The sequence below is a fragment of the Phytophthora ramorum genome (genome assembly GCF_020800215.1).
Source record: "Phytophthora ramorum isolate Pr-102 chromosome Unknown Phyram_PR-102_s0001, whole genome shotgun sequence".
NCBI lineage: Eukaryota > Oomycota > Peronosporomycetes > Peronosporales > Peronosporaceae > Phytophthora > Phytophthora ramorum.
In genome coordinates, this window is record NW_027150647.1 from 4,121,610 (window position 1) to 4,137,994 (window position 16,385).

At 51.1% G+C, this 16,385-nt stretch overlaps 6 protein-coding genes across 6 annotated transcripts; 5 read left to right on the top strand and 1 right to left on the bottom strand.

The window, feature by feature from the left end:
- Nucleotides 1-23: 23 nt before the first annotated feature.
- Nucleotides 24-1,868, top strand: KRP23_1013 (uncharacterized protein; the record flags this gene model as incomplete). Its single annotated transcript, XM_067895563.1, has 1 exon — nt 24-1,868. The coding sequence occupies one exon, from the start codon at nt 24-26 to the stop codon at nt 1,866-1,868; it is 1,845 nt and encodes a 614-aa protein (XP_067751581.1).
- A 1,987-nt stretch (nt 1,869-3,855) lies between these two features.
- KRP23_1014 (uncharacterized protein) lies at nt 3,856-5,928 on the top strand (the record flags this gene model as incomplete). Its single annotated transcript, XM_067895574.1, has 1 exon — nt 3,856-5,928. One exon carries the CDS (start codon nt 3,856-3,858, stop codon nt 5,926-5,928), a length of 2,073 nt encoding a protein of 690 aa, XP_067751582.1.
- Nucleotides 5,929-6,641: 713 nt separating this feature from the next.
- KRP23_1015 (uncharacterized protein) lies at nt 6,642-8,582 on the top strand (the record flags this gene model as incomplete). Its single annotated transcript, XM_067895585.1, has 1 exon — nt 6,642-8,582. The coding sequence occupies one exon, from the start codon at nt 6,642-6,644 to the stop codon at nt 8,580-8,582; it is 1,941 nt and encodes a 646-aa protein (XP_067751583.1).
- A 585-nt stretch (nt 8,583-9,167) lies between these two features.
- KRP23_1016 (uncharacterized protein) lies at nt 9,168-11,321 on the top strand (the record flags this gene model as incomplete). Its single annotated transcript, XM_067895596.1, has 1 exon — nt 9,168-11,321. The coding sequence occupies one exon, from the start codon at nt 9,168-9,170 to the stop codon at nt 11,319-11,321; it is 2,154 nt and encodes a 717-aa protein (XP_067751584.1).
- Nucleotides 11,322-11,743: 422 nt separating this feature from the next.
- Nucleotides 11,744-13,846, top strand: KRP23_1017 (uncharacterized protein; the record flags this gene model as incomplete). The annotated part of the gene is made up of 1 exon (XM_067895607.1): nt 11,744-13,846. One exon carries the CDS (start codon nt 11,744-11,746, stop codon nt 13,844-13,846), a length of 2,103 nt encoding a protein of 700 aa, XP_067751585.1.
- Nucleotides 13,847-13,980: 134 nt separating this feature from the next.
- KRP23_1018 (uncharacterized protein) lies at nt 13,981-16,056 on the bottom strand (the record flags this gene model as incomplete). The annotated part of the gene is made up of 1 exon (XM_067895624.1): nt 13,981-16,056. One exon carries the CDS (start codon nt 16,054-16,056, stop codon nt 13,981-13,983), a length of 2,076 nt encoding a protein of 691 aa, XP_067751586.1.
- Between the last annotated feature and the right edge of the window lie 329 nt (nt 16,057-16,385).

A 16,385-nucleotide genomic window follows, 5' to 3' on the forward strand; every position in this document is an offset into this window, starting at 1 on the left:
TCGGCTCTGAGTCGTTTGGCACAATGGAAGCCGAGCTCGTCGTCGGGTACTGTGGAAACGGACTCATTCGGGACAGTCCACTGGTGCAGAGTGTACTAGGAGGCGACACGACCCCAGCACGCAACGAAACGCTGTACCTCCAGTCACCAACTTCCACGTCGTTTACGAATTGTGGGGATATCGAGGGGTTCGACGCCGACATCTACAGCCACCCGTTCCTGTACACAGGCTTCATGGGGCTCATCTTTACAAGTTCGTACAACCTCACCATTTTACAGGACCTGGAGTTTATTATGCCGATAGTTGACTGCACCTCCCCTCCCTTGGTGAACGGGGATCCCAGTTTATTGCGTGTGTACAATTTGGTGCGTCGCAAAAGTGACCCAGAGGAAGTGCACATCGTTGCTATCTCGCTATCAACTCAAGATTACCGAGTTCAAGAGCAGAGCCGAAAGGGTCCCGCTATCTTAGCCACACTCTTCTCTGTGAATGACATGCGAGCCACCAAGGTAGACCAGTATTTTGTCCTCGGTTTGGACTACCCGTACACAAGCTCACCTGCCTTCGATGTGTACACGCTAGATGGAGTGTCTCCGGACGGCTACTGGGAGCTGTCCAGCATCCCAAGGAATGAGTCAGCAGATGCTATCAAACACGCACGCACAGCTCGTCGTCGAGGATTTTATCTGCATGCCGAGTCGGAACAGGCGAATATGCGTAATTTGTACTGGAAAGTCGAGTCGGAGAGTCCTGCTAGCGCTCTGTCTAAGTGGGAATGGTACGGCGAGCCAATTATCTTCGATTCATGGGCGTGGGTGCACGGCATTCACTTGATCTTCGCGTGGCAGACAATTTTTTCGTTGGGCGTGCTGGCGATCGTGGTTTTCCGCAACTTGCGCATGGGCAAGATTTGGATCGGAGACGCTTTCGCTTCCGTGTCAAACGGCACCCTGATGATGAGGGGTTTGCTCGTTATGGCGTCGTGGTACGTGAATGAGTACTGGACACTTGTAGAATTCTGTCTCGCAAACGCCAATGATATCTCCAGCTCGCAAAAAGTTGTCATCCACGGAGAGCTTGCACACGCGGATCTACTTGTTACCTTTCTCAGCATAATCGGGCTCATTGGGCGCTTCACTAAAGAGCGCATTGACCCAGCGTTTGCGCTTTTCCTGTTCGAGATAATTCACAGCAATCGTCAGGATATCATTCGCAAGACCGCCTCGGTGTTGAAAGCGGTTGTGACCTACTCCGATACCGAGTACCGCGCGGGCATTGCCACAGTCACCGACGGACAGCGCGCCTTGTCTCCAATGCGTCTCTGGACTACCCACATGCTCGATGGCATCGACTTCAGTTTTTTGGCTGCCTCTCTCTTTCCGAAAGTCCTGCTGGTGTCGCTTATCCTCATGTACGTGGTTTTACGAAAGCTCTTCCACCGAGTGTATCCAGACCAGCAAGGCACTGGAGTTACCGGGCGGAGCACAGGAGATCGATCTGCCAACGAGAAAGCCGCCACCGCCCAGAAAGGAAACCTCACCAACTTCGAAATATCTACCGGTGCCGAACTCGAAGCTCGGTACGGACTCATCTCCGACTACAAGAATTACGTCTTCTTCAAGGGTCTCAAGTTCGCATCGGCCGACGGCGTGTACTGCTCCGGGTACGTGGTGGCGAACGGCCGATTTCTGGTAGGTTCGAAGGACTTGCTGTCGATCATCATGATCAAGGCGTTCCGGGCTCGGTTCACGAATGTGTACGTGTACGCGGTGGACGGGAACACGGTTCAGCGTACAGCTCAACTGGTATATCCGGAGACCTTGAGCTGGCAGGACTTGATCTCCCTCAACATTAACATTCTAGCCTAATATATTGAAACACAATTCAAAACACCTGTGCTTCGAGTTAGACAACTTACCATAGTGTCTAGCAGAAGCCCATCTCGACTTCGGTTTGTTCAGTAAGCAGAGGAAAGAGGTATGTCGAGTGCTTGGTTCGCGTCCTGGATCGGCAAAAAGTTGACACTTTTTGTCCTAAACGAATCGAGAATAGCTTCGATGACGAACTTTGCGGCAGCACCATCCCGATCCGACCTGGACAGACAATAAACGCACGGAAACGTACCTGGTACATTCAGCCCGACGTGCAAGTACCAACAACGACACCATTAGAGCTGAGTCACTACCATCAGCTAAAAAGCGCACCTTGACTGCTGCCTTCACAAGGCTACAACTGATTCCTATTCCGCATAACCATAGGCCTCATTAGTCAAGGTAACACTAGCTCAGTGTTATCTGCTCTGTCCATCCGACCGATGTCGGGCGAGACACGAAGATAGACGTGCGATCGACCACCTTGCTGATCTTGTCGCCCTACCTGATGGGAAACGAGAGAAACGGTAAAAACATTCTTTAGTGATCTTGAAGGTCAGATCCCGTGACTCTATTTACAGTAAGCTTGCGCGCGAAGGACTCGACATTGAACACTTGAGAAACGTTCAAAGTTCCGACAGATTTATACGTCAGAAGAAGTCAATCTTGTTTCGGTTTGACGTGACGTACATTACTGTCTTTTAGCTCTACCTAACGCCACCTAATGCTCGCGTCCGGTCAGTGATGAAGTCGAGCTTGAGCATCCCACCTATCTTATCGTGCTGTATTTTTCAATCTACTGCCTTACCTAACGAACGCATTAAGTCAGTTCCAGCGTGAATGTCTGCTTTGACCACACTTGTTAAGCATTCTGCAGTCATTGCTGCTTGTACAGATATCTGCAGATCCACGGTTCGACGTCCCTGCAAGTAGCAAATATAGGAGCATACACAAAACCGAATTTAGTGTTGGGTACGTTGGTGGCGGACTTATTGGTGATCGTCTGCTTGTTCACAATGTATTGGATGGGGATACCACACCGAGAAGCGATACACTTTATCTTCAGTCGGCTACAACAACATCGTTCAAAAATTGCGGGGATAACGTCAAGCTGTTTGATGCTGAGATTTACAATGAAGTAAAAGTTTCGTGGGTCTCATGAGCTCCAGCTCATATAACCTTTCGTTTCTTCGAGATCTGGAGCTGATCGTGCTGGTGGTAGTTACAAACGTGACCGGGTTGATGCACGAATCATCACATTTACTTTGAAATTTCCACTGGTGTATCCGGAGACATTCCTTCTTAACATTAGCATTTTAGCCTGGCGTGATTATACATTTTCTATCTTTTCCTGACAAGCGCTTAATTGTTCAATAATAAAAAGCTCGAAGTCGGTTGGACCAGTTCTGTTTCCAATGACGACTAATAGTTGAATTCTCTATGCTAGCATGCTGCTCCGAAAGACAACAAACATTTTTCGAAAATAAATCAACGGCTCTACCTTTCAACAATCTCTCTTCATAACTAAGTACGGCCCTGCACAGTCCGTCTGGTCGAGCGGCGGCCAAGACACAAAGATAGACTTGCGGTCTACCACCTCCTCGTCTTGTCCGCCAACCTACCCGCCGAGATGACGAGAACCACAGTTGAATTCTCTCGTGATCTTAAAACTCAGTACTCGCAGCGAGCTTCCACTCTACGCCGAAGCTGGACAGTTGAAATCGATCGACCTCTGCCAGATTTAGTTTTACTGCGTCTGAATAAAGTCAATCCTAAGCTTCGTCCACCGTAGTATCCTATCTTCGTCGTGCGCCCAAGAAGCACTTTCCTCTGCTAGCCGTTCATCGAGTGAGTTTCTGAAGGCACCTTCAATCTTAACGGGACACCACAAAGGCTGACTGATATTGTTTTGTGCATATTAACAGATACGTACGTGCTGCAAGCCATGGGTGCTAGCGAGCGAGTATCACCACAAGACCTTGTAATGGGAATCGTAAAAACCCCAATCGGCTGGTCTCGACAACAAGACCAGAAACCAAGAAGTCCCAAACAAACTCGCAAGAAACGAATCACGTCGGCACAGCTATTCAATTTGGCGCGACGACTGGCAGGGGTGGTTGCAGCCCTGGTATATGCATCGATCGGACTCAAGGCTGCTAATACAACGATAGATGTGCTGCAAGGATCATACATCGAAAAGCAACAGTTTGGCACTCTGGAGTCCAAGCTCATCGTCCAGTACGCAGGTGACAGACTCATTCGGGACAGCCCGCTTGTCATGCAAGTATTGGGTGGTGATACGACACCAAGAAACGAGACCCTCTACCTCCAGTCACCGACAGTGACGTCGTTCCAGGCTTGTGGGGAGGTGGACACCTTCGACAGTGAAATCTATAGCCAATCGTTCCTGAAAAGCAGATTCTTGAGTCTCATGGCGTCTAGCTGGTACAACCTCACGTTCCTTCGAGACTTGGAGTTGATTTTGCCGGTGGTGGACTGCACCTCTCCTCCGTTGGTGACAGGTGATCCCAGCTTGTTACGTGCGTACAGCCTGGTGCGAGTCAAGAACGACCCCAGAGACGTGCGGATGATCTCTTTTTCCTTTTCCGTACAAGACTATCGTATCAAGGAGCAGAGCCGACGTGGTCCAGCCATCCTGTCAACTTTCTTCTGTGTTGATGACATGCGAGCTACGAAAGTGGATCAGTACTTTGTAGTGGGGCTGGATTATCCATACACGAGTTCGCCTGAATTCAACGTGTACACGCTGGATGAAATATCGCCTGACGGTTTCTGGGAAATGTCAAGTGTCCCGCGCAATGCTTCACTGGAACCTATCAAGCGGATACGTACTGCGCGGCGCCGCGGATTTTATCTTCACGCTGAGTCAGAGCAGGCAAATATGCGGAATCTGTATTGGGGAGTGGAGTTGGAGAGTCCTGCGCGCGCGTTGTCGGTGTGGGAATGGTACGGCGAACCCGTGATCTTCGACTCGTGGGCTTGGGTGCATGCCATCCATTTGATCTTCGCTTGCCAGACTCTTTTCTCCCTCGGAGTTCTCTCGATCGTAGTGTTTCGAAACTTGAGCATGGGCAAGATATGGATCGGCGACGCGTTTGCTGCAATCTCAACGTCCACACTTGTGATACGAGCTGTGCTGGTCCTGGGGTCCTGGTACGTGAACGAGTACTGGACGCTCGTCGAGTTTTTCCTCGCCAGCGCCAATGGAATCACTCATGCTCAGCGCATTCCCATTCATTCGGAGCTAGTACACGCAGACCTGATTGTGGTTTTCATGAGCGTGTTTGGACTCATCGGACATCTCTCAAAGGAACGCATCGATCCTGCGTTCGCGCTTATCATCTTTGAGGTAATCCACAGCTACCGACAGATCATTATTCGCTGTGTTCACCCCGTTGTGAGTGCCATCACGGAATTCTCTAACGCAGAGTATCGTCTCGGAATCGTCCCCGTCACCGAAGCGCAGCGCGTTCTGTCGCCAATGCACCTTTGGACCACGCACCAACTCGACGGGATCAACTTCCGCTTCATCTTCATCTCGATCTTCCCCAAGTACGTCATGATCACTTTCGTGCTCGGATTTGTGACAGCACGGAAACTTTATCAAGTATTCCACCGGAAATCACTGGGCGCAGTAGTCACAGCAACCAGTTCCACCGATCGATCCACCAACGAGAAAGCCGCCACCGCCCAGAAAGGAAACCTCACCAACTTCGAAATATCTACCGGTGCCGAACTCGAAGCTCGGTACGGACTCATCTCCGACTACAAGAATTACGTCTTCTTCAAGGGTCTCAAGTTCGCATCGGCCGACGGCGTGTACTGCTCCGGGTACGTGGTGGCGAACGGCCGATTTCTGGTAGGTTCGAAGGACTTGCTGTCGATCATCATGATCAAAGCATTCCGGGCTCGGTTCACGAATGTGTACGTGTACGCGGTGGACGGGAACACGGTTCAGCGTACAGCTCAACTGGTATATCCGGAGACCTTGAGCTGGCAGGACTTGATCTCCCTCAACATTAGCATTCTAGCTTAGATCAGTTTTGGCGTTTGCTATCACTCCAAAGTAAACACATTTCTCTTGGATGGGTTGTTTGGTAAGCGCTATACAGCACAAATTACCACTGAAGAATGTTCTACGGCCATAGAGGGCGACAATGACGCGTTCATTTTCATCAGTAGAGCATATCGAGGAGAAATTCATCCGACAAAGAACGCACCCGGGGCTGGTCTCTCTTGATGGTAGAACGATGCATCGTAGGTTGTCTGCCGCTGTGTGGCAACGTGATCGTATCAAAACTAATGCTGGCTGTTCGAAGACGAGAGTGCTTTGTACAGAACAAAACAGTACGCCGTAGCTTAAAATGGCATCAACTTTCTAGGCAACAAAAACGTCAAACCCAGGCACAGATAAGAGCGCATGGTCAAAATAGCTGAACGTACTTAATGCAGTTCTTAGCTCCTGGTGTTTTCGCATGCAGCGTTTCGGAACACTGATGCTACTTACAGACTTTGCCGCAGCATCACAGACCCTCACGACGGCAGCAAGACAAGAAGCCATAATAATAGCATGCCCACTTCCCAACAACCAGCGTCACAAACACAAGTCTCATCGAAATGGGCTTTGACGACTTAGGTGACCTCCCGGTAAAGGTATCACCAGAAATCTCGCAGAGGGACTCGAGTTCGACGAGCAAGATCGCACAACGACCTAAAGGCGCATCAGAAATATTTCGCTTGATACATCGTATGGCAGTCTTCGCCGTGGCAGTGCTGTACGTGCAGATCTCTCTCCGATCGTTTTCAACAGCACTCACAGTGCTCCGCGGCCAGGTATCGCACGATTTGCCCATCGAGACCCACACTTCCAGCCTCATCGCTGGCTATGCTGGCACGAAGACGATTCAAGAAAGTCCTCTCGTCCAGCAAGTGCTAGGAGGGTCGACAACCCCCCGCAACAACTCACTGTACCTCGAGACCTCGTCAGCACAGTCATACACGGGTTGCTCGGACGTATCCGAGTTTGACAAGGACATTTACAGCAACGAGTTCCTTCGCTTCATCTTTTCGAGATTGCAGGCACATGCATCGTATAACGTGTCGTACATCTCGGAGCTGGAATTGGTGGTGCCGGTCGTGGACTGCACGTTTGGTCTGTTGGTGTTGGGCGACCGGACCGTTGCGCGCGTGTACTACTTGGCACGCCAGAAAAATGATCCGGACCAAGTGCTGCTGCTGTCGACGTCGCTGTCTGCTCAAGACTACCATGTAACTCAACAGTTCCAGCGAGGCGCTGCTTTAGCTGTTTTGATTGCGGCTATGGACGATATGCAAGCTACAACGCTAAATCACCACATTGTTGTTGCGCTCAACTACCCGTACGTCGCAGAACCAGAATTTGCGTACTCGGAGTTGGCTGGAATCGACGGGGACAACTACTGGTTGCTCAAGACTCTGCCGAATCTACGTAACCAGGATCCGTCAAAAGACGTGCGGATGGCTCGGCGATTTGGTCGATACAAAAGCGATCCAACGGCCCAGTCAAACATCGAGACAGCGCATTGGGACCTGCCCAGTGACCCCGAGACAGAGCTTCGAGAATGGAGATGGCAGGGCCGAGCCGTACTCCACGATTCGTGGGCTTGGACGCACACCATTCACGGGCTTTTCGCTCTCACCGTCATTTTCAATCTGGTTGTGTTATCTTTCATTATCTACCGACACCTACGCAAGGGCCACGTGTGGGTGGGCGATGCCTTCTCCACGATCTCGAATATGCTGCTGTACCGAGGCGTGATTGTGCTGGTTTGCAACCACCTGAACGGATACTGGACGATCACGAAAATGTGCATATCCATCGGAGACTCGATCACGGGGCAGCACGCCATCTACTACAAACCCGAACTCGTACACGCCGACCTACTGGCGGTGTACTTGAACGTAGCGAGTTTTCTCAGTTACATTACCCGTGAACGCATCGATCCAGTGGTGGCGTTTGCGACGTTCGAGCTCGGGTGGGGGTATCGTCTCGAGTTGGCGAATCTGTTTCCGGCGTTGAGAAAGCACATTGTGAACTTCGCGGTGGCGGATGCGAGCTTGGGTTTGTTGCAAGTGAGTCCTGGTCTGGCGAGTTTATCCCCGATTAGCCTCTTGACTGCGTACGGCATCAAAAGCGATCGGAAACCGGTTGTGTTCGCCGCAGTGGTTTCGATCTTCAGTTCGATCGTGCTCATGCTGGCGTACATTATTGGCCGGAAATCGACCCGGTATGCGAATGTGCCGACCACCGAAGATAAAAGTGGATCTCGCCGGCGCTCAAGTTCTTACCGGAGTGGTCTTCGGCAGAATGACATCACGTCCTTCGAGTTTGCGACCGGTGTGGCGCTGACCAAGCGCTTTGGCGTGGTCTCCGGCTACAATAATTACGTGCTACCCGATAGCCTCGTTCCCGAGGCAACAATCGATGCGGTGTACGGCAACGGGTTTCTGGTTCTCAATGGCAAGTTTCTCATCGGCGCTCAAGATTTGCTCCCGCTGATTCTGATGAAGCTCACCCGCGTACGCTTTACTAACATATTTGCTTTCGCAATTTCGGAAAAGAACGCCGTGAAGGAGACGGCACAACTCGTGTACCCCGTGACGATATCATGGGTCGATCTCTGGTATCTTGATGCTACCACTCTTACCTAAATATCTTCTAGAGAACAAGAAACTGAGTTGATGAACTGATAGTTTGCTGGTTGGATTCCCTCTCCGGAAACTACAAGAACCCCAAAGGAATAACGATGATAAAGACACATTGCATAAAGATGAATTAGAAAGGAAAAAAACACACACAACTACTGTTGGCGTCAATACTTCCCAGAGTCCTTATCGAGAAGATAGGTTTCGCTAATATCATGGTGATCCTAGATAGCCTTCATCTCCTGTTTATATTGCCGTGCGCATAAGATTCCGAGGCGATTGAGATCTCGAAGCGGAAGAACCAGAACCGATGACATTAAGAGGTCGAACGAGTACTTTAGACCGATTCGTTAAGCGGCGAGCCGCTCTGCCTTATCTATAGAGGCATCAGCATCCGAAGCCCAGTAGCAGCTGAAGCTCAACCGCCAGCATTCGTCACTCCATCGCGACACGTTTCACAACCTGCCGCAACATGTCCCGGGCAAAAATACCACGCACTTCTTCAGCTCTGGAGCATTGAGATCTTACGAGCACTTTTAGCGACCTCACCCCACTCCCCATCTTGCAGCAGTGTGCCTAGCTTCAATCCCGATGGAGGAATTTTCCTCTCTTCCCGACACGTCAATAGAAGATGCCACAGGGACGGATTTTCCTGCAGATGACACTCCCATGGACGACCCCCCTCGTGTCAAGAAGAAACTGGCGACACAAAAGCCCCGCCCGTCAACGTCCATACCGATGGAGAAGTTCAAAGAGACGCCTGAACCGCTGACGAGTTCCCGTATCGGCTTCCTAGCATACCGTGCAGCAGTGTTTGTGACGGCGGTGCTCTACATGATGGTTTCTTTTAAATCGTTTGGAACGGCGCTACAAATTCTTCGCGGAAAGGTGTCGCACGACCTGCCACTCGAATCACACCAAGCCAAACTCATTGTCGACTACATTGGCCCCACAACAATCCAGGCGAGCCCCCTCGTCCAAGAAGTTCTGGGAGGATCTACGAGCCCACGCAATAATTCCCTGTACCTCGAGACGGCAACGGCGCAGTCTTACTCTAGTTGCTCGGATGTTCCTCTTTTCGACGCGGAAATTTACAGCAACGAGTTCCTGCGCTTCATTTTTTCAAGAATGCAAGAACATGCTTCCTACAACCTGTCGTATGTGAAAGAGCTGGAGCTGGTAGTCCCGGTTGTGGATTGCACTTTCGAACTGCTGATGTCGGGTGACCAGACTGTTGCGCGCGTGTACTACCTGGTTCGACAGAAGACCGATCCTACACAAGTGATGCTGCTGTCGACGTCTTTATCAGCCCAAGACTACGAAGTGGCACAGCAATTCCAGCGGGGGGCCAGTGTCGTGCTCCTGGTCGCAGCTATCGACGACATGCGAGCGACTTCACTCGCCCATCATATTGCCATTGCGCTCAACTACCCCTACGTTGCGGACCCGGCATTTCAATACTCAGAGCTGACAAGTGTCGACGGTGACAACTACTGGATGCTACGAACTTTGCCAAACGAGCGCAGCCAAGACCCAGCTAAAACTGTGCGGGTGGCTCGCCGCTTTGGACGATTCAAAGGCGACCCGACTGCGCAGTCAAACATCGAGACAGCACATTGGGATCTGCCCACGGATCCGGCAACAGAACTAGGTCACTGGAGATGGCACAGCAGGGCCGTGCTGCACGATTCGTGGGCCTGGACTCACGCTGTTCACGGAATTTTTGCAGTCGGTGTTCTCTTTGACCTGCTCGTCCTCGCATTCGTGGTCTATCGACGTATGCGCAGAGGCTACATTTGGATTGGAGACGCATTCTCCACGATATCAAGTACGCTGCTATACCGGGGCGTGATCGTGTTGATATGCAACCATTTGAACGGGTACTGGACGATCACGAAAATGACAATATCCATCGGAGACACCATCACAGACCAGCACGTCATTTTCTACAAGCCGGAGCTCGTACAAGCGGATCTGCTATCCGTGTACATGAACTTAGTGAGCGTCTTGAGCTACCTGGCTCGCGAGCGCGTGGACCCGTTGCTAGCATTCGTAACTTTCGAGTTGGGCTGGGGGTATCGCGTGGAACTGGCCAAGTTGTATCCAGCGCTAAGGGCAAATATCGCAAACTTCGCGATCGCTGACACTACGCGAGGTCTACTAGAAGTAAGAACCGGGATGGCGGGTTTATCACCGATGGATCTTTTGACAGCGTACGAACTTTCAGACAACCGCTTCCTGGTCGTGTCTTCGATCGTCATTTCAATTCTCACCCCCTTGGTGTTGATTGTGGGCTACATTGCAGCCAGAAAAGTGGCTCGCTTAGAAGACCGTTCGGGTGGAGCACAAGCAGGCGTTCGTTCGCGTCGATCAAGCGCGTATGACGTTGGCAGTCTACAACAGATCGATCTCACGTCGTTCGAGTCGGCTACAGGTGCAGCATTGAGACAGCGTTACGGAGTGGTTTCCGGCTACGAAAACTACATGATGCGGGACAACCAGCTCCTTGCCACCATCGACGCTGTCTACGGCAACGGCTTCCTCGTCGCAAACAACAAGTTCCTTGTGGCAACCCAAGATTTGATCCCGTTGATCTTGATGAAGCTCACGCACATCCGCTTCACCAATATCTTCGTATACGACATTATCAACGGGTACGCTGTGAACGAGACATCGCGGCTCGTGTATCCGACAACTATGAAGTGGTCCGACTTGATGAACCTGGACGTGACAGTGCTTTCTTAAGAAGCTCATAGACGAGTTCTAGCTTTAATGACTTTAAAACCCACAATGGTCGATTTGCTATGATGTCAAGACCGTCGATCTCTTACATTTACGGATCAGTGTAGTACTTTGAAGTAGCACGTAAATCAACGACCTTCACGAAAGTACTACATGTATTCTGGTACTTCTGGTCCAGCAAGTGCTGAACGTGCCTGCGGTCTCCACAGACGTGGGCGGGCATGTGTCTGCCAAAATAGGTGCAAAGGCTTGATCTTCTCAGAACCGACGCAAGTACTGCCAGCAACTGCTCCGGTCGAAAGCTATTCTTGCAGTACGATCATAACGCAGCGGCACTGGTGTTCTTGTCCAACGCGCTCTTCAGCTCCATCACATTCCTTCAAACCCCGGCGAGCGACCAAGACAATTAATACAAAACCAGGATAATGGGGACAGTCAACGCGCAGATCTCACCTACAAAAGGCGGCCATGTTTTGAATAGCGCGCCTGCCATACCTTCAGCCAGGACGAGTAGCGGCGGTCCGAAGCTGAAAAAGAAGCGGATTACTCGAGTACAGCTCGTGAATCTCGTCAGGCGGGTCACGGGCGTGGGTGCAGCTCTCATGTGCTTGACCAACTATCTACGGGCCACTATCGTCACGTTCCAGGTGCTGCGAGGTTCTCCAATCGACTCAATGTCGTTTGGGGTCATGCAATCCGAGCTTATTCTCGGGTACATCGGGGGCGGCTTGATTCGCGACAGCCCGCTCGTTCAGACAGTCCTCGGTGGGGATACAACACCGCGCGGCTACTCCATCTTCTTGGAGGATAATACCACCACATCGACGGAGAAATGCGAGCAAGTAGAGCTGTTCGATGCTGACATCTACAGCAACTCGTTTCTTCGCGCCAACTTCGAAAGTGTCATCGCCAGCGGGTCGTACAATCTCACTCAACTGGCCGACTTCGAGTTGGTGGCTCCGGTGATCGATTGCACGCTGCCGCCTCTTGTCGAGGGGGATCCGTCGTTGCTGCGAGTGTTCAACGTTGTGCGCCACAAACACAATTCGTCGGACGTCCAGGTCGTCACCACTTCCGTGTCAATTCAAGACTATCGTATCCCTGAAGCGAATCGAATGGGCCCTGCGATCGTGACTACACTTTTCGCTGTGAGCGACATGCGAGCCACGAAACTGGACCAGTACACCGTGATCGGGTTGGACTACGCCTTCACTCACGAACCGCTTTACGAGGTGTACACGCTCGAGGGCCTATCCAGCGACGGCTACTGGAACCTCACGAGTATCCCAGAAAGCTTCGTTGTGAACCCGGTCAAGACTGTGCTTACTGCGCGACGACGTGGATTTTACTTGGGAGCCGAGTCGGAGCAATCAAATATCCGCAACCTCGTCTGGGATCTGGAGAGCTCAAGCCCAGCACGCGCGATGGCGAGCTGGGAATGGAGAGGTCGACCTCTTATTCTCGATTCGTGGGCCTGGGTTCATGGTATTCACTTGGTCTTCTGCGTGCAAACGATTTTCTCCTTGAGTGTGCTAGCACTCATTGTCTTCCGGAACGTTCAAGAGGGGAAAGTCTGGGTCGGTGACGCCTTCGCTGCACTGTCAAACAGCACTTTGATGTTCCGAGGTCTGCTCGTTTTCGCATCATGGTATGTGAATGGAGAATGGACGCTACTAGAATTCTGCATCTCGAACGCAAACGATTTGACTCAGACTCAACTAGTCCCGATCCACTCGGAGATCGTACATGCAGATCTTATGGTCATGTTCCTGAGTCTGTTTGGTGTCGTCGGTCACATCACCAAAGAGCGGATCGATCCGACAGTTGGCGTGTTCCTCTTCGAGGCCATCCACGACAATCGCCAGCCCATTGTGAAAATGGCTCCTGCTGTGCTGAGGACTGTCGGTACATACTCGAACATGGAGTACCGCCGTGGAATTGCCGCAGTCACAGCATTGCAGCGCGAGATGTCCCCAATGCGTCTATGGACCACAGACAAACTCACTTCGGTTGACAACCAGTTTGTGGTGGCGTCATTCTACCCCAAGTACATCCTGATGGGAACTTTGATGCTCTTTGTGGTGGTGCGCAAGATCTACAAGCGACTTTACCCAGACCGCTTGGCTCCGAGTATCACTGATAGAAGTGTTGACAGATCCACCAACGAGAGAGCGGCTATCGCTCAGAAGGGAAATCTCACCAACTTTGAGATCTCCACAGGTGCAGAATTGCAGGCTCGCTACGGGCTCATCTCCGACTACAAGAATTACGTCTTCTTCAAGGGCCTCAAGTTCGCGTCACCCGACGGAGTGTACTGCTCAGGCTACGTCGTCGTCAATGGCAAGTTTCTCGTTGCAACGGAGGACATACTGACTATTGCCATGGTCAAGGCGGTGCAGACTCGCTTCATCAATGTGTACGCCTACGAGGTGGACGGCTACACTGTTCAACGCACAGCGAGGCTCGTGTATCCAAACACATTCTCGTGGAACGACCTCTTCCACCTCAACATTAACATTCTCGCCTAGAATCCGAAGAAAGTTAACACCACCCGCGCTAAGAAAGTTAATTCTAATGCATTCATATTTAAGTTGCAAGAGTCTTCATTTTCCACGTGAAGGCTCGAGAACTAGATGAAAAATCAATCTCTTCGACCCACTACTTACGACAACGGGCTCACGCTCACCTTCGCCAGATCATGCCAGGAAATTGTTGTCGGGTACACCAGACGAGCTGTTTGGTTAACACCAGTGCCATCCTTGATTGTGTAGACGTAAATGTTTGTGAAGCGTGCGCGCGTGATCTTCATGATAAGTAGCGACAGCAAATCCTCTGTGGCTATAACGAATTTGTCGTTGGCAACAACGAAGCCGTTGCAGTAGATGGCGTCGCCTGACGTGAGCCTGCGGCCGTTCTTCATCGTGTAGTTCTTGTACGTCGACAGAATACCAAAGCGATTCTTCAGCACTGAGCCCGTAGCTGTCTCGAATTCCATCAGCTCCCTCGGTTCCGAATCAGTACGGAATAGACCGGAGCCCTGGCGTTTGGAGACACTTTTATCGTCTTGACTCCCAGCTTGAAATCCCGATGCATGGTATCGCATGAGCTTTCGTACAATCACATACAATATAATTACCAGTATCGTGCTGTAGATGATCACGAAGGTGACGACCAGCAATGGCCAGACATTCTGATGAATCGGGTGCACTGTCCAGAGCCGCATAGGAGACAACGAAGCTAGGAAAGCGTCGACTTCCACGCGGCCGTAGGAAGTCTCGGTGACTCCGTAGTCTACAAGCGCTTTTTGTAGTGCTGGAAAGATTGTTGCCATGCTTTCCCGACTATTGAAACCCACCTCGAAGCAAACTAAAACGAAAATCGGGTCCACTCGCTCTCGTACCAAGTAACTAAGGACGCTCACGATATTCAGGTAGATGGTAAGCATGTCTGCATGAGCCATTTCCTCGCGGTACTGCACGGTTGAATCTCCGCTAAGAGTCGATGCAAGCGCGAGACTGAATTCGGTGAGTGTCCAGTACCCATTGATGTGGTTGGATATGATCACGTAGATGCCACGATAGAGCAAAGCGTTCGAGATGGAGGCGAAGGCATCACCGATCCAAAAATGTTTCTGCATGATGCTTCGGTACACGAGGAATAACAGCAAGCTTAGCTGAAAGATCACATCCAGAGCGAAGACCAGGTGAATGATGTGCACCCAGGCCCAGTTATCACGGATGATGGCGTCACCATGCCAATTCCAGTTGGAAATCGCCGAAGCAGGGTCATCAGCCGGGTCCCAGTGAAGGTTAATCTGGTTTACTTGTGATGTCTCTTTGTCGAGGTAGAATCCGAGTTGTCGAGCTGTGATCAACGGCTTCGGGGGTCTCATGAACGGATCTTGAGGAATTGTCTCGAATGACCAAAAGCCATCATCGGTGTGTTCGTTGAAGTTGCAGACCTCGAAGTCTGGCATGTATTCGTACGGATAGTCGAGTGCAATTGCAAAGTGCTGCGGGACTGGATCTGAAGACTGGATATCTTCGACAACCGAGAACGTAAGCAGTAGAGCAGACCCACGCTCGTATTGCTCGACGATATAATAATCCTGGATGGAAAGGGAGGCTGGCAACATCAGCATACGCTCTTGGTTGCTCTTGTAGCGCACCAGATAGTTTACTCGTGCAACGGCCGCACCGCCTCCACTTAGTACGTTTACTATGCCGCAGTCCACAACAGGGAGCACCAACTCAATCTCGTCAAAGAGTGAAATGTTGTAAACCGTTTTGTTCTTGAGGTCGTCGAACATCCAACGCAGGAAGTCGTCCGTGTAGATGTTGGCTGCATCACTTTCTGCTATAGCCGAACACTGCGTAAACGACGAGGTGGAAGCGGTCTCCAGAAAGACTGTACCAGTTTCAAGCGGCGTGGTCGAGTCTCCCAGAACGTTTTTGACCAGAGGGCTCTCTCGAATCGTACCCGTACCAACATATCCTGAAATCAATGGCGATTTCAGTTCAATTTCACCGGTGTCGTATCGTGCGGTATCCTTCAAAATGGCGAGCGAGGCGTCAGTGGCCATCAAGGAGATGACGATGTACCATACAGCAGCTCCAAAAACAAATAACCGGTGGACGAGGCGTAGTTTGCGCTGGAGCGGGGTGCTGCTGTGAACTTTGGCCGTCTCGCCCACCGTGGGCCCAGGCTTTACCACCTTGACTTTCCCGTCGGGATTCATGGTCGCAACCCTTGATCTCGAGTCTCTGGAGGAGAAATGGGAGCTCCAACTCGTTGAGCATCGATAGTGAGCCGTCCGTTTCGATTTACCTCATCCCATAGCACCAACCGACTTCATCCCTTCTTCAACTACTAACAAGAAAAGTGAAACGAAAGCAACAAATAGATATCCGTGACATGAGATGCAATGACACGAGCAATGCGACTGGCCCTATCAGCACTTGCAGCAGAAGAAAACACCAAGCTATTTATCTGCTGCCACCAAAATGGTTTAATCAAGGCACAAAGGAGCAAAGTTGTTCGCCACAACCAGTTTGTATCTCGACAGCA